The sequence below is a fragment of the Amblyomma maculatum genome, chromosome 6, assembly GCF_055883805.1.
Source record: "Amblyomma maculatum isolate TAMU_Amacu chromosome 6, ASM5588380v1, whole genome shotgun sequence".
Taxonomy (NCBI): Eukaryota; Metazoa; Arthropoda; class Arachnida; order Ixodida; family Ixodidae; genus Amblyomma; species Amblyomma maculatum.
This window is the reverse complement of record NC_139349.1, coordinates 1,468,513-1,490,849: the sequence shown is the minus strand read 5'-3', so window position 1 is coordinate 1,490,849 and position 22,337 is coordinate 1,468,513. Positions and strand designations below refer to the sequence as shown.

Here is a 22,337-nt window from a genome sequence, read left to right as displayed (position 1 = left end):
GCATACAAGACGACGATTACACGAAGAATCAAACAACATTCCATAAAAAAAATATATATATATATGCGAACAGCCAAAAGAGCGGCTGCACAAGCAACTGCAAGCTAGGCCCAAGACAGCCACAAGTCAGAGGGCATGCACAGCAAGACCCACCACTCCAGAGCTTGGCTTGACAACAGGAGGAGAGCAGAAAAATGCAAATAAGGGAAGACACCCCAAGCAACAACCAGAGAGCAGCACGCTAGTGGTGGCACAGAGGTGTGCACAGCGTGCGAGTTGGGAGGGGGCCCACTGGAACAGGCCGCCACGCTCTCCCCTACCTGTTGCACACGTGAAATGAGAATAGATGATTTTTTCACTGTCCGGGTTGAGGTCCACAAACATTTTAAGGATGAACTCCCTAGCGTGAATGGCGTCTTTCTTTGGTCCTACGAAAAGCAAACGAAGCGAGGAGGCAAGGTTCACATCAAGATCAACAGGTCAGAACAGCGAAAGGAAGAAAACAATGGATGACGAAGGAAGACATTAACAAATGTTGACATCGGTAGCAAAATAACTGGCAAGCAACCACTACCTGTAACATAAAGCGTTCACACACGATACTAGAAGCAAAAAAGAAGCCACGTATCTAATACATTGGCTAAAACTACATTTCTACTAGCAGCAATGGTAAAAAAAAGAAACATGTTAGCTTAAATGAATGTTTGCAGCATATTTCAGTGACCAGCTCCAAAATGAGTGACTTGAGCAACATACTATAAAAAAAAAGGGCAGCACGGAGAAATTAATGGATCAAAAAAAAAGGAAAAAATCCCATTCTATTATGTTCAGCAGGTTTCTGGGTATACGTAACACCTTAATACAAGATTTCCATTTATGCTAAACGTGAAAAAAAAAAAACCCCAAAGAACTAAAGACAATGTTCCAGATGACTACACATTGCTATGACCAAGCACAGCACACATGTGCCTCGCCACGCCAACTCTATCTGCTGCCTTACTTTAGGTAGTACTGTACCAAGCAGCAGCAGCATACTGGAAGGGTGTACTCTGCTTTCCCTACCACAATGTGAGACGGCTGCAGGCTCTTTCAGCAAGTTGGGGTTGCTTCTACTGCAGCGGCACAGTGGTGACCAGCAAGACACCCCAGCCTACAAGCTTCCCAGTCCAATTTTCACACCAGGACTGCTGATTAGCACTTTCAGGTACTAAGCACGCAATCAGTACCGCGGTTGCATCCAGCTACAGCAGGGCAGCTTGCAAAGCTCACACATTCATTGAAACTTGTGCCACAGGAACTCCCCTGTTGCCATACTCTCTTGCTCCGAGCACTGTCAGAATCGCGTTGCTCCCAAGCAAGCCTGTGGATGCAACTATGCAGGAGGCAGGATTTAAAGAAGCAATTTTTGTCATGCTGTTCCTGTTACTGCCCCAAACACTTCAAGAATAAAAAGAATTACTTTGCCCCCCAAGGGCCAAATCTAAACATTCGTTCCTATGGCTTGCCTGAAGACCGCTACACTGAAAACAGAGATCACACAGCCTTTAGAGTACACACAGATTCATTACCCTGTGCTAAATGAAGCAACATGCTAAAGGACCAACTCTGACAATGTGGAGTGTCTTAATGTGCACAATTAAGCAGCACGTACCACACCTGCAAAAACGTGCTTGTGAATATGAATTCGCTAAGAAATTTGCCTTTAACTACGACAGGCATCATATGGTGGAGTGCTCTTAACATATTAGGGCGCATATTTTTTTTGCCTCCTCAGAACAAGCAGTGAGTGTTGAATACAAGGCAGCCTAACCCAAGCAATACAGACACACACACGCGTGCACGTACGCGCGCGCGCGCACACACACACACACACACACACACACTTAAAGAACACACATACCCCAGAGAAATCTATGGAGGTTTGGGCACATTTACAAGATCTGTGGCTGATAACATGCTAGGTTCTAAAGAAAGATGCAGGCTGCTTCAAAGCACGGTCATCATGATTTCGGTGACCATACAGCATCAAGCAATGCAATGAACATAAACCACTAAAATGTAAAAGCCTCTGGCAGCGAAACCTAGTAAGAACCTCTGCGAGGTATCAAATCCCTCAAAACTAATTAAAAAGCTCTGGTTTAAGCTTCACACAAGGAGTCAGAAATTACGATGACTTAGCATTTATTTGCCAAGTTCAACCAGAAGATGTGCGCACCTGTGGCATTCGGTTCGTGCCCATTACTCTGTATTTTTACTCCACATAATAATTTCCACAATTGAGAAAGCTTGAGGAATAAATGGGACCAAAAAAATGATCCTTTGCGTGTTGCCAATTTAGCTACTTTGTAGCTAGATTTAGCTACTTTTGGACTCAGCTAGCTACCAAGAAAGTTAGTTTAGCTACGAGTAGCTGTTTTAGCTCCTTTCTTCAAAATCTAGCTACAAATCTAGCTATTTTGGTGAAAACTAGCTTAAATTTGGCTACATTTCGGAAAATTACTATTCTGGCGCGAAAAATCTTTCCACAGACGCTACACATGAAACTGACGTCAGGCACATAGCGCCATCTAGTAGTTTTTAAACAAGACGCAAAATAGACAAACTTGGGAGTACTTTAGAGAAAGAAGGAAACACTTGAAAAGAGAGAGGAGGATGCAATACAAGGCAACAAGGCGCCACTTAGTGGGTGTTGGTATGCCGTATGCCTCGCCGCCTCTGCCTCCATAGAGCTTCCTCCATGTCTGCCTTAGCGGGAAGAAGAAAAAAACAGCTCGCAAAGTAAAGAGAGGCGAGGCGGCCATGCGACTGATGCGGCGGCGCAGCTTCCGACGGGTGTCGCCTATCGCGCAGCGCGGGGGCTCCGATGAGCATCGAAGTCGTGCTCGCAGTACACTATTGTACATGTGTGTACGCATTCTTATTGCTTAATAAGCCTGGAATCAACTGTCTGATGTCAGTGCCGAGCGGATGAGAGGCCAAGAGGCCCACCGGTCCGAGTTATGCCGAGTCGCGGACTGAAGATATTGCCTGGACAGTCATTAAACCTTTCATAACTCTCCGTTCATAGGCCTCTGTGTACGTGCAAAGAGTAGATAAAAGTCCATTCTTTACATGTTTACAGAGCAGTGATGCATTCGCAGCTCGTCTTTTCTTAGCACGCAAGCCTTACGCTTTGCGAAAACTATGTCTGCCTAAATTATCAGAATGGAAACCTGAGCACATTTATCGTTCATAATTCGTTAGTTAGCCCTTGCCATGCCTAGTCGCCTGCAGGAAACCATGTCTTGATAGCTGTGTTTAATTTTTACAATAATAGAGCTGCCAATAAATGCGTTATATATCCAAAATATAAAGTAAAAATTCTTGGGAAAAACATTTAACTACTTTTAGCTCCTTGCTAGATTTTTTAGCTACTTTTAGCTACTTTCACACTGCCATCTAGCTACTTTTGCTAAGCGACATTTGGCAACACTGCAAAATTGCGAGGGGAAAAAAGAAAGAAATAATCCAAAATCTTTCATCAAGTATTGCTCATTCCACCACCAGAGCCATAGACAAGACTTTTCGGTGCTCACGACTGCTACAATGGTGATACGATTGCGAACATATACCATTTTGTACAAAATAAAAAAAAAAGCGAGAACTGCACATACAACTGCAAGTAACGTCTCCATGAAGCACTTGCCACAGTCTACAGTGCAGTTGCATACGAAAAGCATGTTCCCCTTAGCGTCCCCCTAATCGCTAATGGCATCTAGGTACCTTCCAAAAGCAGCCTTTGCCAAATAAAAGCAGGCTACGGAGAAGGCTGTCCAAAGTAGAGGTGTGCACGGGCCGAAATTTTGAGCCAGAGCCCAACCCGGGCCCGACAATACAGAACCGAGCACAGCCCGACTCGGATAGGGACTGAGCCCGGCCCAGCGCTTAAATTTAAGACCTGGGCCCAGCACGTCATGCACTATAATTGCAGTTGATGCGATGAAAACGAAAATAATTTCTAGAAAGTTCATACAAGATCTTAAAAAATTGAGTCTTCACGTTTTTAATTACAAATTTGCTGAATATGTAGGGGCACAGGGCGTTTGTAGAATTAGCTTATTGTGCAAAAGCAAGTTATCCATTGAATTGAGGCATTTGCGGCGCTCCTGGATAATGAACCCGGTAGCGGTTAAGTTTATTTCGGTGCTACAACTTTTGGCTGGAAAAAATAACACGTTATAGGAAAGGAAGTTTTCGGTAGGCGGACTGCTTGCTTCTTGAAAAGTTCTCAAGCTCTAAACCTAAACAAGAAGTTGATTTTGTGGCCAAGAACTCGGTGAACTCGTCTAGCTCAGCGTGTGCCTTTCCATTGAAACTTTCGCAACAAAAACACGAAGCTCTTGCACTGCCCATGTCTCGACTATGTCCCGCTTCAATCGAGTCACAATAAAGAAGTAATTAGCAATAGACTGGCGCGAATTTTGAAATGGATACCTAAACATCAGCGCCGGTCTTACTAAAGCAGAGATGCGAAACTCGAAACTAAGTAGCCCACAAGCTGCCCCTCTCCTCGGTCACTGACAGCTACCAAATATGCATTCGTGGAGAGGAGGCGGGGAGAAAAGGCGAGTAGATGCCGGGAAAGAACTCAGAAGCTCTCGCGTGGGGACGACACGGGAAGTTGCTGTGTGCATTCTAGACGCTCATCGCACTACGACCATATTTACACTTTCGCAAATGTTTCATGTGTTCATGATCGGGGCATCCGGCCCGACCCAGCCCGGTCAGCCCGAGACAAATACAACTTGGCCGGGCCCGGCCCGAGCCCGAGTGAAAGGGCTTCCGAGCAGGGCCGGGTAAGGGCTTTCGGGCCGGCCCAAGCCCGTGCACAGCTCTAGTCCAAAGACAGCTGCTCACTCCTGCAAGTAAAAGGAAAAGCAGCGTGCGGGAAGAAAAGGGGCCTGCTTGGGACTTGGGCTAAAGCTGCTACTGTTTCCGAGTGCCGTTTGCCGAGCCTCCTAACTGACCTGTGGCGCAAGTGAAGTGGGAGTACACCATGCGATTTTTATCAGGATTCTGATCCAGATACAGCTTGAGAATATAGTTCCTCGCAGCCGCATGATCTTGTTTAGGACCTGTTGCAGCCACAATCGATTACTGTAGTATAAAGTGCACAGAGTGGCAGTATGCCACCCTTCTTCATGGATACAACACAACAAACTGAACTGCTTCCGCAGCCTTCAGTGAACACTTTCTCTGTCTACGGCATGGATTAACTCCACACGTTCGGACTACCAGCTATTAAATTTGACTTCTGTCCTCAACACCTCACGACCTTCACGGAACGTTGCCACTGTACGCCATTACCACATTTAGCCTATGCACAACTACAGGAGGATTTCAGTACACAAGGCGTCGGGAACAAGTGCAGCCTTCCTTCCATTTCCATCGTAGAGCCCCTCCAAATACATTGGAGGTGCGGACAGCTGTAAGTAAGTATGACCTTCCTCAAGAACGCGCCGCCACTGTTTGCACTAAGAGGAGAGACAGTTATGTGTGGATGTATGGCACGGACGACATCACGTGCGCAGTTGAACTACACTATGCCACTGCGCTTGCAATATAGAGTGAAAACACCTAGCCAGTGAGGAACAAGAGTTCTGTGTGGCCAAAGCCGATCTTGTGAAAATATTCCCACGCTCGCACCACACCTTCCTCACTTCGTGGTAACCACCCTCCAGTTACACATTCCTGTGCTATCATACCCTCCTCCTTCCAAAGTAACTGCCATCCAGTTTCATATTCTAAATGCCGTTGAACCTCAATATAACGAAGATGCACCTTCTGGGGAAAAACTTCGTTATATTGTGAACTTCGCTGCACTGAGGGGTTTTGGTCATACAGAGGTGCAAATGCATCCCTGAAACCTTCCTATTCCACTTTGATTTGCCTACGTGCATTTGTGAGGCTAATACAGGTGATTTTAGAAGAAACACTGAGCAAAACAAGCAGCGAGAATGGTACAATAAACCTTCGTTAACTTAAAATCTCATATTTCAAAATACTGCATCAGTCCAGGTTTTCTGCAGAGCTGGGCAGCTTCTCACTGGCGCTGTGCATCGAGATATAACCTTCGAACTATTTTCTGACCAAATAATGGATATCTTGAAATCTTGATCGGTGGCTGGAGGATCAATGCCATCAATAAAAATTATTACGATAAAAAGATTTCCACTGAGCAGGCGCTTTCACTGAATACAAAACCAAGCGGTATCGTGGGAGTCCATTAATGGCGCCAAGTAACCCAGCGACCCGTCACAAGCTCTCGTGGGCTGATGGGAACGACACGCAAGCAGCCGGCAAGTCACCACAAAACAGCACAGCCAGCTTGATATCATTCGTTTAGTTTAGTCGGCTGCGGGCTACACCGTGAGTGCAGTTGGCACACACACTGAACGTGATTTAAAGGCCGTCGACTGTGCCCACAGTTAGTATTTGAGAGCACGCGTTATAGGTTACACAGCATCTTCCACAAAAAAGCTAAACATCTTTTTCTGCTGCAGGTAACCATGGCAGAGCTTCAGCTCACTCAAGAAATGAAGAGGCACACTGTCACAGTATCTTTGGCTGCAGGACATCCCGATTCAGAGATTGCGACATTCTTGAAGGTTGCCCGATCATTCGTCTTCAAAGTCCAGAAAGAAGTGGAGGCTGCCAATGGTGATGTAGATGCAGTTTCTCAAAGGAAACAACATTGTCGGCGCTCTGACACTCTTAGGACACCAGAATTCATCAGTCGCGTACAAGCTCTCATTGATAAAGACCCTGGCAAGTTGATAAGAGCCATCTCCGAGGAGGTGGAGGTTGACGAGGCCACTGTCAGACGCGTGGTTCATGAAAACCTTCGCTAGAAGTCCTATGCTATGCGGAGAGGACAGTTCATGTCCGAGAAAACCAAGGAGAGCCGCCTGAGCAAAGCTAAGCCCCTCCTGAACAAACTGAAACACACAAAGGAGCCTGGAATGCTGTGGTTTTTCTTCTTTTTCAACTTTTCATCAAAAACTTTTTCATCGGAGAAAAATGTTTATGTGTATGTTATGCATTTCACAAATTTCCCGGTCCTTGTAATTAGCTGTTACTTATACTATGTATTGTGCGCTTGACCTAATTAGATATGTTGTCATTGCTTGTTTTCATTTTTATTTTTGTTTCCACTCCTGTAATGGCCCTCACTAAGCTGGCAGTATCAATAAAGAAAGAAAGAAACTTTGTCCAGGACCAGAAGCTCAACCGCAGAAATGATAGGTGGCTGTGCAAAGGCCCTGAGGAATATCCAACCGTGATGAAGACAAAATACATCAGTGATGATCCTGTGCATTGTGAGCAGTGAAGTAGATGTGATGCCTCCACATTTTTTTCTTCAGGGTAGCAGGGTCAACGCTGTTGCTTACACTGAGGTACTGAACACGGTTGTGAAGCCATGGATTACTTTTGTGGCACGTGGGAGACCATATGTTTTCCAACAAGACACTGCGCCATCCCACACAGCCCACCCAATCCAAGAATGGATGGCGGAAAACCTCCATGACCATGTCATTCCAAACATGTGGCCTCCCAGCTCCCCAATCTTAACCCAATCGACTATATTTCGTATGAGGCGTGGTTGAGAGAGAGTGCAATAGACACCAACACATTGCCATTGCAGACCTAAAAGGTGCTATTGTTGATGCAATGGCGAATGTTCCAAAGACCCACCTCATCACTGCCTGCGGTCGGTTTCGACAGCGTGTAGAGTCCGTGATTGCTGCTCTCGGCTGTTTCATTGAATAATAAAATTCATTGCATGCATGCCTACCTGTACACAATGTTAAATGTTCCTAAACTATCTCTCCCCAGTGTCTGCGTCCGTTTGCACGTGGACACAACTTTGTTCTTAAACACCTGCCGCATGTTATGCTCGTGGAACAAGGCAACTTTGAAAATACCTCAGCTTGAACTTGTAGCGCCCACGCGGTGCAATGTGGAGAAGAAAATAAAGTCGAGTGGCATGTGCCCAGGGTACTCCGCTGCAACCCCGTGAAAACCGACAGTGGTGACTTCGGACTTAGTGATGAACAACCCTGCCAGCCCGCCGCCTTCAGGAAACCTTCCGCCTGACGCTACCTCGCGCCCACGGGACGTTGCGGCCATTCAGCTTTGCCTGCAGTCTTTGCACAAGAACCCTCAGGTGTGGTTCGCACAGGTGGAAGCCATCTTCAGTCTTCCATCGCGTCCCCTCAAAAGCTTCTCGGTACCAGAACCTCCTTTCAAACCTGTCTTCCGAGGTGGCTGATGAGGTCGCAGACATCATCTCTGAACCAGTGTGTGATGCCCCATACCGGAGCCTCAAGCAGAGCATTCTGGACCACACTATGGCATTCGAAAGCACGCACCTTCAGCTCCTGCTCACCGGCGAAGAGCTTGAGAGACCACCACCAATTCCAGCTGCTCAATAGCATGCGGCAGCTCCTAAGAGAAAGCACGGTCAACTCCAACGGTGCCGCGCTCTTCCTGCAGCGCTTGCCGAAGTCCACCTGACTCATCTTGTCTGCTGCAGGGGTGCGTCTCTCAACCGCCTCCCACAGTTAGGTGATCGATGCCACGACACGAGTCCTCCTTTGGTCGCCGCCCTCACTCCAACAACTGAGTCCTCCGGCATCTCCCGATTAGAAGCATGGATTGAGCAGCTCGTCGCTGGTTGACACCCTTCGGTCCTCGTCGCATGGCGTCTGCTTGAGCAATTCTCCGACCTCAACTATTCGCTGGTAACACTGCCCTTTCCAGCAAAGTGCCCGCCGGCGCACTTCCCTAAGCAAGTGGTCGAAAAACGCTATGCGAGATCACTGGCGTCGGCATGTGACTTTACCTTGCAACCTAGCCACCTTTTCTTAGTCCTGGACCGCATTTCCAACCTTCTAAGTCGACTGGAACTGCACTCCAGGCAGCGTACTCTTCCTCCATCCCCACGTATATGGTCTGCGGTCCCTCACTCTCGACATTGACCTGTGGCACACGTTCCAGTGGGCATTTATTGTAGCCAACGTTCATCAGCCTGTCCTCGGCTTCGACTTTCTGGCGAACTTCGACCTGGACGCCAGCATACGCCGCCATCACATCAACAGCAAGACGCGCCTTTCTATCACTGGTGTTACGTCGACTGTCGTTCCTACTGGCATCTGCATGCCAATTCTGAAGAGCCTGTACACTAATGTCCTTGCGGACTTCCAGAGGTTGCGAAGTCCTGCAACCTCAACCAACCTACGAGGCGCAGTGTCACCTACAACATTGTAGCACGTGATCCACCCATTGCTGCACAACCGCACCACCTATTCGATGAGCATCTCAGGATTGCTAGCACATGCACATTCGAGCACATGCTCCAAATGACATAAATAGGGCCATATTCACAAACGCGCCTCGACTCGACGCTCCACCTCCACTTCGTGGAGTGGAGAAATCAGCCGCTCCTCCACTCCAGGGCCGATTCGGATTCGTGAACGCCCCTCAGTGTTTCCTCCAACAAGTTCTTCTAGAGAATACCTCCTTCACTCGAAGCAGCGCAAGTGGCGTAAGGGGACGAGATTAAGATGAACTTTTGGCCCGATAACTGCATGCTGAAGTGTGCAACATGTTCAGTTTTTCATGTCAAGTCTTCTAAACAGCTTTCACAAGCAACCTCGACGTTAACAGCATAGTGGAACTTGTTTTGTGGGCTGGATGAAAAAGGCGGCTGTGAAAAATGGCCGAAAATGCCTTTGCATCTGGCAACAGTCGCTGCTGGTGACGTAGAGTTTACACAAAACATGACGTAGGCTACAAGAAATGGTGTGAACACTTCGGTTTATTTTTTTGGTGCGAGATCCACGTTTGTTATTGCCCAACCTTGACAGAATTTTTTTTTATTGCCGGGCTTTGACAGAAATCAAAATATATTACAGGAAAAAAGAAAAAATTTTCAAGCCGCCAAATCGTACGCGCACGGCTCTGGCCTTCGTAGGGCTCGGGGGCGAGCGGTGAAAACATGCGTGCAGCTTCGCAGCTCGTTGCAGCTCATACACACTGAATTCAAATCTCCAGAAGCAAATGCCACGTGCGGTTTCCAAACAAGCCCTAATTGAAAACATGCTTGAAAAGCCATGCCCTTCGTCGGCCGCGAAAGTCTTTCTGTAACACGCGCACACCAACGCGCTCCCTCAACAGCGTCGCGCGTCTGAAGACTTACTACATACACTCGGGCGACGGGCAAGCCATTGATGCGCGGGGTGCAGCACAGATGTCCGCAGAGTCCCACTGCGCCTCCGGTACTTCTCAGCTTACTGCATGCAACACGCTGTTCCCCCACAAATTCGCCGCCGTCTGAGGAAACACGCAGGACGAGCCACCGGAGGAGTGCGCCGCCCGACTGTTGCGTCCGGCCGCGGGCGAACTCACCATTAACGGTCAAATCACGCCTCAACTCTGCAGTTGGTAGGCTCCGAAAAGTTTCCCACTTATCCAGTGACGACTTGAAATGTGCCAACGCTACACAAGCGCAATGTGATGATGTGACGATCAACACAGCACAGACGTCGGTAGCAAAGACAGCCAGAGGCTAGCCATAGCCGCATTCGTAAAACGATAGCGTGCCAGAAGTCCCGGGTCGCTGGCACTCTCAGGCGATGCTCTAGAGAAAGGTTCAGTGCATCCTTGTCATATCCGCTTTCGTGAAAAGTTTGGTATCATCGGAAGAACGAAATCCACACAGCGAGCGAGCGATACGATGTCGGCCATGTTTACAATTGAAGTGGTGGTCGAGGAGCGGCCAAGGTAGCAGCATCGCCGATTTGAGATTCTGAAACGAAAAACGGGCCTCGAGGGCCGCTTGGAGTAGAAGTTCAAGTGAAGGCGTGTTCATGAATACGGCGGTTAGACTTTCATCCAGCACTTGGACTTCAACCATACATCTGGTGCCCAAGGAACCAGGAAACTGGTGACCATGCAGACTACCGGACGCTCAGTGCTCACACGGCAGCTATCCCCTTCCACACATCCAAGATTTCATGGCACACTTAGAAGGAAGCAAGATCTTCAGCAAAGTGGACCTTGTCAATGCCCTCCCACCAGATCCCCCATTGAGCTTTAAGATATACCAAAGACGGCCATCACAACGCCTTTCGGCCTGTTTGAGTATGTGCGCATGCCATTTGACCTTCACAACGCAGCTCAAACTTTTCAAAGATTTATTGCCGAGGTGACACGTGGACTTCCGGCTCTATTCGCCTATGACATCCTCCTCCCGCATCCCACACCACAAGATCACGAGCATTACCTTAGAGAACACTTTCAACTACTTCAACAATTCGGCAACAAGCCAATGCCCAGAAATCTATCTTCGGGTCTTCCAAGCTTGAGTTCCTGGGCCACCATATTTTGCCGTTCGGAATTCGTCCACTGCTTTCCCACATCAAGGCTGTAAAAGGCTTTCCAGCTCCCACTATCCTGCGCAAGCTGCGGGAGTTTCTGGGCCGAGCTTCTGCAACCACTGACTGACCTTCTTCCCACAACAAAGAGCTCCTCCACGATTTCCTGGTTACCGGAGGCTCAATCTGCTTTAATAGCTACCAAGCAAGCCATCGCAGGTTCGGTCCTTCTCGTTCACCAGAGGACTGACGCACCCACGCGCATCATGGTGGATGCTTCCAGTATGGACATTGGCGCTGTTCTCAATCAGAAAATCGGCTCCGAGTGGGACCCACTGGGTTTCTTCTCTCGGGAGCTCCAACCTGCTGAGTCCTGCTACAGTGTTTCTCGCCATGAGCTGCTTGCTATCTATCCACCATACAACATTTCTGACATTTCTTGGAGAGCCAGAAATTTTATGCTCTTACAAGGCAGAAAGTAATATGATACTTAGATCCCTTCAAAAAGGCTTTTAACCGTAGGAACACATACACACACACACATGCATGCACACACACATACACCTTGTTAACATTTTGATCGTGGCATTTTTAATAAAGAAAAACAACAAAATTCCCGAAAATTTCTTGAGAAAAACCTTTTAAGAACACTTTACCATGCAATCTCCTCTGCTCACACAGACTGCGCCATTCCCCTAAATGGTTTACCTGCACAACAATGCACCTGGCAAAATGGCCTCTCCATAGTAGCTACACTGAAGTGCCTGACCGCTGGTACCACCTATAGAAGCTTCTTGTAACCACAGCTGCACAGCTGCTTAGCAAATCCACTGCAACCAAGAAAACTGTTTCTTTCTTAACCTTCCATATTGTAAGTTGCCAACTGTATTAGATATATGCTTGTTTTGACGGCAGCACTGGAATACTACCGGCTTTCTGCGTTCTTTTTGCAATCAGTTTCCTCTCCTTACGATGGCAGCATTCTTTCTCTTAAACTATCCGTACTGACAGCATAACGTCTGAAAAAAAAATAATAATAATAATAATAATAATACTAATAATGAACTGCAAGAGGCGACTATATTTTGCTGTGTAGGCAGAATGGGCAAAGCTTTGGCTCTGCAGCATCAGCTTAATTCTCAGAATAAGCTGTCACAGATTATAGCTGCATTTATTCTAGCTTTTACCATGAAAATATGCCTTCATGATTCATTTTTCAGCAAATGGCCCTTTTTTTTGTTGTTTTAAAAAGCTAAAGGAGGACCATTTTTCGTTACCACAAAGAGACAAATGACCGAGTAAAAATAAATAGCATTATGCTTTAAATCAACATAAAAACAAACCACTTCACAAAATGTGAAGCACAACAAAACAGAAATAAAGGAATAAATTTCATGCTTTGTAGTAACATGCAGCATCAATAATTTATAACGAATTCTTACTTCAGAGTACACAATACTCATACCTCACACCAATCCTTCAACCTGCTACTGCTACGCACTCCACTCATTGAATCAGTGCATTTGCTAACAATAAGAAACCAAAATATAAGCAGGTAGAAGGGCCTTGTGCAACTTACCATCATACTCAGGAAAATAGTCCACTAAATGAGAATACATAATTTTTTCTTCTAGTAAGTCCTTCTTGTTTAGAAATAGGATGACAGAAGAGTTTTGAAACCAGGGATATGTAATGATGGTCTTGAACAAAGCCTTGCTCTCCTCCATTCGGTTCTGGAAATGACAGAAAAGAATGACAGACCTCAGTTTTCACCACAGAGATGCAAAGGCAACGGAGTGACCCTGCCGCCCAAATCACAACTGTGTCAAAGAAAATAGCAGATTTCTGATGCCGCACAGTTACTCCGTATGCCAGAGATGCCACAACACAAGGGTCTCAATCCAATTTCGACCCCTGGCTGGACCTTTTGTTCCACACAAGATATCTCAGTACAGAGGCGTTTTCGCAGCTGGCAGCATATACTGAGATAGATTACTTCACGCAAAAAGTGTCCGTAAAAAATGCAAAGGAGGGCACCTATTTGTGATGTACATACATGAAAACAAAGCATTTTAAAGTTTAGGCCACAACTTATTTACAAATACTGCAGCCCAAAACATACTGTGAGCAATTTGAAGCTTTTCGAAAATGAATGAAAAGAATCCTTAACGTACAGCAGGCCTAAAAAAAATGTACACCGCTCGTCTGACCGTTACAGACCGGCAATGCTCAGCAGTATGCAAACTCACGAGGTCACCCTTAGACAGAAGCAAAGAAAAAGTCAGGAGAAAATGAATAGAAAATATGTACCTCATTGTCCGACTCAAAAAGAATCTGGTCGTATTCACTTAAGGCTACTAGGAATATAATAGACGTCACATTCTCAAAACAGTGGATCCATTTCCTCCGCTCAGATCGCTGGCCACCGACATCCACCATTCTGAAAAGCACAAATAGAGAGAGAAAAAAATTCCAATCAAAATTAACATAAGGCATAATATGTTACCAAGAAGCCAAAACTCGAACTGTTAAGAGTCCAAGAGAGATTTCTTTTTTTTTTTCTTGAAAGATTTCTCTCTTTTTTTTTTTTTTTGCCGCTACCAATAGTAATTAGGTTCTGCATTACTTGGTTTATTGGATTTAACATGCCAGAGCAAATCGCGCCACGAGAGACGCCGTAGTGCGGGCTCCAAATAATTTCGGCCGCCCAAGGTTCTTTAACATGCACCAAGGTAGCACCACACATGGGCATGTTGCATTTCTCCCCCAAAGAAACACAGCTGCCGTGGCCAGGCTCGATACTGCGTCTCTAAGCTGAGCAGCTGAGCGCCTGATGCCAGTGCACTCGGCCAATGTAGCAGGACAACTCGCTTTCCGCAGTTCCCAGCAGCGCTAATACGAGGAGGCCAACGTACCGGACACTGAGGACATATCATCAATACCAGAAAGTCGGCAAAAGACAAAAAAAGCGTGTGCCCCACATAGCAGCAAAATGCCACAAGGAAGCACGACCGGTGTTCCCATCGACAACTGCATTTTGTGGAAGGGCAGCAAAAGCACTCACAATCTATTAGGCACTTTGATCTTGGAGGCAGGCATGCAGCAAGATATGACAAATTATAATGTTGGCAGAGTGAAGGTAGTGGCGTTTTCCCAGCTTAGAAGGGGCACCCCAACAGATGCAATAAGGCAGCATGTAATGAAGGACTTCTCGGAAGTTTTTTTCAAAGGCATTTGAAAAGATATTACTAAGAATGGACAACGTTTTTACAAAACACAGTTCAACTGATGCACAATTCGCTCCTTGCAAGGGTCACTGGACTGAACCTGCTTCACTATATAAAAAAAAAATTCTCCTGCAAAATTTTGAAAGCAAATGCTAAATCTAAGGTACGGTCGCACTTATTTTATAATTTCATGGTGCAATTTACAATCTCTTGTCATTGGCAGCAACGTCACTGCAAGCCTAAGTCTCTTTCCTCCTCGATTGTACACATGCCACAAACCAAAAAACAAGGAGAAAACTGCTTCCAGCATTTGAAAATTGCTGGCACGGAAAGAGTGGTAGCCAGTCCCGTGCAGAACAACATTTTTGCCATCCCAAGTTCGTATGTAGTGCAGCCGAAGGCAAGGACTCTAGATAAAAACGAACAACACGGGCACCAGCTTCCAACAAATTTCTGCTTTTCACATGGTGCACATTTACACGCCAAAGACATGCTATCATTTGTGCAAACAATATTGGTGCCTTAGAAATGACAGCTCTTTAAGGGGGGAGGCTACCTTTGAATACCAACTTTGTTGTTTCTTGAGATAATTGAATGAATTTTTAAGGATATACCCATGGCACAGCCATTTGAATAACTGCAAAATTTCATGGAGCTGCGCACATTGGTACTCAAGTTAGAGAAGTATATCAGAATGGTTCACATGGGTTCCTTGTTCCATGCCTGGAGAACTTGCAAAATGTGTTGGCACTATGGAATTCATTATGAAGGTTCCTGAATAGGTACCACAGGGCAAGACAGAGCCCTTTTTTTTTTATTTCTCTGCCGAAAAATTTTAGCAGTGCATTGAGGTTAGCGCCACTAACTGGACTTGCATTAGCCTAATTTTGATTGTTTATTATAAATTCCAGACTCAATAATTTGAAAAAATGAGCTTGTCTTGCCCTCGGAAATTTATTCAGGCACACAATAAAAAAAAACAGGTGGGAATCCGATTAGCGGTTCCAGAAATACTGCGGGAATAAGCAACCATACCATGAAAAAAATTCATTCTGAAAAAATGGCCCTTGAAGTTTAAAACAGCATTTTCAAGTCTAAAGTTTGTTTTTCACTGCAGCACGTTGTGCCTCCACCTCCCCGATTCCCTCGGAAAGTGCATTTTCATGCGAACAGCGGACGACGCTGACGACGCGTTATCGCTTGCGATGACAGACGCGATACGGGAGGCAGAGATCGCCGAGGTTGATATGGTCGGTACAGCAGGCACGCTTCAAACGCTGACTCCTTACGTTGACGCGAAAGATACGCAGTTGGAAGTGGCAGCGCAGTCGGTCTAGTAGTGATGTAGCAGAAGCAGCACTAATAGAAGCGTCTCTGCACCCGTTGGCAACGCTTTTCGCTAACTTCGCGATTCGGACGGCATTCACAGAACGACGACGTATGCAGTGTTTTGAACTTCTTAGCGCGCATCGTGGCCGACCGTGCAATAATCCACAAAGTGCACATAACCGTTCAAAACAAGCCATTAGAATTCGTAACAAGCGATGATCACGGCAATCTCAAAATGGTGAAACGTGAAGCGATTCAGCGAGCGCACAAAGAACGCCAGCTCAGTAGGCAGCCAGAGCAGACGACGCGCCGGGGAGGGGCCACCGCATCAGCGCGCGCAGCAGCCAATAGCAGTCGCGCGATCCCCCGCGTTTTCACGGAGCGCACGCTTTGTCCAATCACAGCCCGAATTCGAGACGCAGGAAGCTCAACAATCCCTGTGAGGCCCCCAATCACAAGCGAGTCATGCTTCTGCTACGCCGCGGACGCCGCCGGCGAAGGCAATATAAAAAAGGGCAAGCATTCACAAACAAAACAAGACCAAGATGGCGGCGCTTGGTTCAGCGGCAGAGAAATGGCGCGCGCGCGAAGTTTGGGTACTTTTGCCATTCGCTCGCGACTCTGGGGCTGCCGCGCCCAGTTGTATATTTAATTTAAAGCAGTTCCACGATGAATTAGGCATTTATAATTATAGGAAAGGTAGTTTATAACATATACAGCCGAGATAAGCACTTTTTGAAAAGCCGACTTTTTCGCCATTTTTCGACTTTCATAGCCCACGTCCCCCCTTAAGCGCACAGAAATGTAGATGGTATGTTAACACACTTGCCTCTTGATGCGTTTATCTTTACGGCATAATTATTAATTGCGTGGTCATGTCTACTTTTGCCTATAACAATAGATTTTCCAAGAAATGGCTTGAATGAAATAATGTGGTCAATGAGCAATTCTCATAGCGTAACATCATGCACACGCATGATGTTACGCATCTGTTCCATTAATCGCTTGTTTAAACACCTCCTTATTTGGCCAATGTACAGGGCCCTGTACAATAGAGCTCCTGCATGATAAAGGTAACGAATACAATGACACCTCCAATGCAAGTTAAATATGGCTTTTGATGTCAAGTAGAGCATCCCAATGCTTCGATATTGGTTTTGCCAATCTTGCACAATGAGGTATGTTTCTTTGGGGCTGGAACATGACGTTGCATTCACTCACCGAAAAATTCTTTTCACATGGTGGAAAATCATGTGCAAGTGTGTAACAAAGCGCTTCCTTTCACCAAACAACGGAGGTGGTTGGCACTGCTCTTCACTCAATTTTCTTCTTAGCAATACCCGTGAACATCGGCGGGGAAACCAGCATTAGTAAGCCCCATGGACTGCTCTTAAACTAAGCTTTCGTTCATCAAGGTAGTACATGGCTTTCAGAGAGAATTCTGAAAACACATGCCGACGATGGCTCTATCTACAAGCTTCAAGAGTGCAGCATGATATAGCAAAACAGTGCAGACCGCTTATAACGTAAGTCACGGGAGTTGCGAAAACCTGCACTATAAGCGGTACCGCGTTATAACCAAAACATCGCGTTTTTAGGCTCTTACGCATGTGAAATGGGCAACCTACCTTTCAACACAATTTATTGCACATTTAACACACATACATACAAAACAATTGCAACTCGGCATGAACAATGTTTATCTCACGAGTGCATTATCAGCGCAAGAATGCAGTGATTTTCGTCTGGCAGTGTTTTTTCACTGCACTCCAAATGATCTCATCCACAAAGAAGCTTAAACACTGAAGTGCCTTGTCGCTCAAGTTGTTTCTCGTGCAGTACATTTTCACTTTGCTCAGACATTCGAGCGCGTCCTTGCACGGCACATCCGGCATCGGGTCTACATCGTCCTAGCCATCCGATTCATTTTCGGTTGCAAGCTCCACGCCACTGCGAACCACTTCGACAATCGCATTGTCCGTGCTCGCCTCCTCGCAGACAGCCAGCTCATTTTCAGCAGCATCGACATATTCTTCAAAAGTGTCTGTCACGGAAACAAAGTTGCTCTCAATGAGGCCGGACCACACGTCGTCAGCATTGACTGCCTCATCGACAACGTAGCCCTGCTCCTCAGCTTCAAGAGCCATGGCATTGCGTACGAAGCCAGCCTTATGAAAGCACTTGCTTATTGTTGTGGCCTTTAACTGCCACCACGAAGCAACAACCATGTCAATCGCGCCCCTTAAATGCACCTTGAGGGGCTGCTGCTGCTGTATGTTCAGCAAAACTCTTTCGCAAAGGCGTTTCTTGTAGTGCCTTTACAGTGGCAATGACGCCTTGGTCAAGGGGCTGACTTTTAGCGGTAGTGTTGGCCGGCAAAAATTTCAAGTTGACTGCAGTCAACTTTGGCTGGATGTAAGAGCTGTGCAATTGTCAAGGATGAGCACAACCCGCCGCTTCTCTGCCACCACATCCTCATCAAACTTGCAAAGCCAGCTTGTAAAAATCTCTTGCCCCATCCACGCTTTTTTGTTCGCTTTGTACGTCACTGGCAGGTACTGTCTCTTTTTGAAGCAACGCGGCCTCTCAGATTTTCCAATTACGAACAGGTAATGCTTATCGGTGCCGTCCATATTTGCGCAAAACAACACTGTGATACGCTCCTTCGAAGCCTTGAGGCCAGAGCAGGGTTCGCCTCTCAGCGCGAGACTGCGGTTGGGCAGGAGATTGTAAAATAAGCCAGCTTTGTCAGCATTGCAGATGTCCCTGTCCACATATGACGAGACCATATTTTCCAAATTTAAGCGGAGCCAGGCTGCGATGGACTCGTCGTTCACCTCTCCACTTTCGCCGCACGCAACTTTGCAGCTGATGCCATGGCGATCTTTGATACGTCGGATCCACCCATTAAGTGGATTAAAGTCGTCGTGACCTAGAAGAGCACCAAGGCACGTAGCTATTTGTTGGAGCAGGGGGCCACTTACTGGTATGCTCTGAGCCCTCACTAGTCCGCTTATGCTGGCACTCTCCCCTTACACTTTATTGGGTTAGATCTCTAAGTGTGATCGCAATGCCACAATCCAATCCTAGGCTACATGACTAGCCACACACTTTTAGAAGAGTCTTCACACATTTTTTCATGCCTAATCACCATTTCTACATTTTGTTTCATTGGTGTCATATTGTCTGTCAGTGAATTCGGGAACTGCCTCTCAACAACAAACTGGGTGAAGGAAGTGGTAGCGGACGCTGGATGTGACTTGATCATTATTCCAGGTGGGCTGACATCTATCCCTTAGCCGCTAGACTTAGCACTGAACAAGCCATTGAAACACCACATGGTGTTTTCTCTGACTCGATCCAGCAGGAAAACCTGATTACACCTACTGGGCGGCTGAAATTTGGCACAATGGGCCAACGGTGCCTGGTATGCACTGCCAACCGATATGGTCTCTAGAGCATTTGCCACATGCTGAATCTCGGCATTGCTCTCGGCAGCCAACAGCAGCAGTGGCTTGTATGTTGACGACGGCCATGACTGCATCCTCCTTGCAAGCAACCACGATTCGCAAGAGGAGTTTCATGTACGAATAAACGTCTCTTTGAACGACTAGGCCTCCTGAAAAGTTATTGGTGAGCTATGATAGCAGCTGGAGTTAGGGTTAAACATGTTTTTTTTTTGCTAAGGAGGTTTTGCGAGCTGGGGTGTTGACTTATCCGGGTATTATAATTTGCAATATACAGCAACAGATGCTACCCCCGGTTGAGTTCAGTTGTTTAAGTTGCCAGCCGCTGATATTCTCAGGTTGTAGGTGACCTACTTTTGACATTCGAGAGATTTTAGCCACAAGGTAGTGCCTGTACCAGTCAAGACTTTGCGAGTGTGAATGCCCTAGTGCTGTGTCCAACTGATAGGGTGAATTCTCTAAAAAAACGGCCTCACAACACCTTTAAGGAGCAACTTGTTGCGAATGCAAAACCACCTTATGTGTGCACAACACATGGCTCGTGCTATGGTTGCAAATGCTGCATAGGAATTCTGGCGCACATCAATAAAAGGGCCATTGTATGACAAATGCAGTTCGACAGCATGGTTTCTAGGGTTGTACCTCACCTTTATATGGGGAGGAAATAAAATACATTTTCTCTTGTGGAGGCTAGTTGTCTGACAGGTGAGGCAAACCGATTCAAAGAGGGCACACCGGAGAGTAAAAAGAAAAAGCTGTCAAGTGAGGCCCGCTACACCTAGACTATGCATGCACATTCATACAGTTTGGTCAAAGGCTTCATACTGCCACATGGCTGCACGGCCACCGCGCTGAGCCATAACAACAAAGCGGCTGTTGACGCATGAGGAGTGTTTGCGGTAGACCAGGTTCAAAGATTAGAAAGAACACGGCCTGCATGTCCCTGTACGTCCACACGACACTGCGCCTACTCGCACGTCTGCAACTCCTTGGGTCTAGACAAAATGTGTTTTTTTTTTGTTTTTTTTTTAAATGTTTAACCATTCGTACGTTCCAAGAATCTGAAACCCACCAGACTTCCGCTATTTTTCGACATGTGGTCAGGATAAAAAAAAAATAAGACAGAGACCAATCACAGAAAAAACTTATAGCTGATTTGCATAGCTAATCAAATGCAAAGTAGGTGCGTAGCAGTGATTAGGTGCGAAGGTAAGCACAAGCTGCTTCACAACGCAGCAAGCGGCTCGGAGCTGAGGTCCAGGGAGCCCCGCGCGTGCACGCCTGCTGTCCATGAAGGCTGAGGATTGACTGATGCGAGAAGAAAGATGCCGAAGTTGAGGACGCGCAAGCGACACACGACTGCTCACTCCAGAGTAACACACGCTTGTGAAACGCTGCCCAGTGACGGCCGCCTTGTCCGCAGCTGACATACCCCTCGCTCACTGTCTTACTCTCTCTCACTGGGTGCATTTATGCAACGACTCCGCCCCGTTTTAAGTCCCGTGATGCGGGCATCGCCACTTCCTCCTCTTCAAGTTCAAGCAGGAAGGGATGGACAAAGAGAGAGAGCGGCTTGTGTGGCCGCTCCGCCTCCTCAATGCCGAGCCGCATGACGCGCGCATCGACACCTTCTCTTTCTCCACTTCAAGTTCACAAAGGGAGAGTGAGCGGCTTCGGAAAGACATCGCCGAAATCCATGACCGCGGCTAGTAGTGCTACGCACTGAAAATTGCACTGTGAACCGACCTGAAAATGATGGAGTCCAAATCGAACGGGTATTCGATGATGCCTGTGGTGGGCACTCGTACCCGCAGGATGTCCTGTTGTGTGGGAAGGTAGTTCGCGGCAGCTATTCTGTCCACGTCCGTTAGGTAGCTGCACAGTGACAGTAAACACACATCTTAATTCACTAGTAAGAAAAAGAACAAAACAGGGCAAAACATTCTCCACAATGCCAAAACTCATTCCACACAAGTGGGGCAGAGAATGAATTTGAAATTCTATAATGAATTGCTCCTATTGTTCCCGCTACACCCACAAAAAATATGTCAAGGTTCAGTACTGACTACAGAAAACTATATTAGTACAACAATTAACTTCAGAAATAGGACGCTTGCTACCAAGGATCATTTACTTTTGGCAACCTCTGTGAATTATTGAAAGGTGCTGTGGCAGCATACTTTGAGTTGTTTGTGCTGAGAGAACAAATCGCACAACATAGCCTGCTGAAGTGCTAAAATTAAAGGAACAATTCATGCCATCAAATTAATGTTCTTAATGAGGGTTGGTTCTACAGCTCTTGCCGGGTACACAATAAAAGAGTAATTACTAGCGATGCGTGAATACTAAAATTTTCAAACAAGAATGAAACACGAAGAAAAATGCCTTTGGCAACAGGGGCAAGTTTCAGTGCAATTTTTCTGATCACACTGGAGCCCTCATGACATGTCCCTCTTTAATGCTGCGACATGCATTGTTATGGCGCTACAGTACAACACTATCTGCAATCCGCTACCACGGTCCATATGCACAAATCACCTTGAGGGGATCCAGGTGGCCCCATGCTTTGGCCGGTGGCTGCTATGTCGTGACCAATCAGCTGATAGGAGCTGGTGGCAGAAGACTGAGAGTCACGGTAACAGATTACAATATTCTGTGACTCTCTTTATGATCCATTAGCATAGCCTCAGCAAATCCTTCAGATATACGCAGCCAAGCAAGTACCCAGATATTTCAAATCATTAGCTATTCAAAATATGTGCTGCATGTCTGCGTGGCCTGGAACCCGGCATATAGCCAAAAAAAACCCCGCACTAGGGCGGCATATTTATGAGGCTGCACAACTTCAAACCATTGAAGAATAGGCAAGGCCAAACTGGCACCATGACCGCCATGAC

At 46.6% G+C, this 22,337-nt stretch overlaps 1 protein-coding gene across 3 annotated transcripts in view; it reads right to left on the bottom strand.

Moving 5' to 3' along the window:
- The window catches only part of LOC146184942 (guanine nucleotide-binding protein G(q) subunit alpha), a 56,161-nt gene that overhangs the window by 11,731 nt on the left and 22,093 nt on the right, over positions 1 to 22,337 (bottom strand). For all 3 annotated transcript variants that reach the window (XM_084605916.1, XM_084605917.1, XM_084605915.1), the window contains 4 exons: positions 21,187 to 21,315; positions 13,728 to 13,857; positions 12,997 to 13,150; positions 321 to 428 (listed from right to left, as the gene is read on the bottom strand). In XM_084605916.1, coding sequence (XP_084462042.1) covers positions 321 to 428; positions 12,997 to 13,150; positions 13,728 to 13,857; positions 21,187 to 21,315 — 521 coding nt within the window. The remainder of the gene's footprint in view (positions 1 to 320; positions 429 to 12,996; positions 13,151 to 13,727; positions 13,858 to 21,186; positions 21,316 to 22,337) is intronic.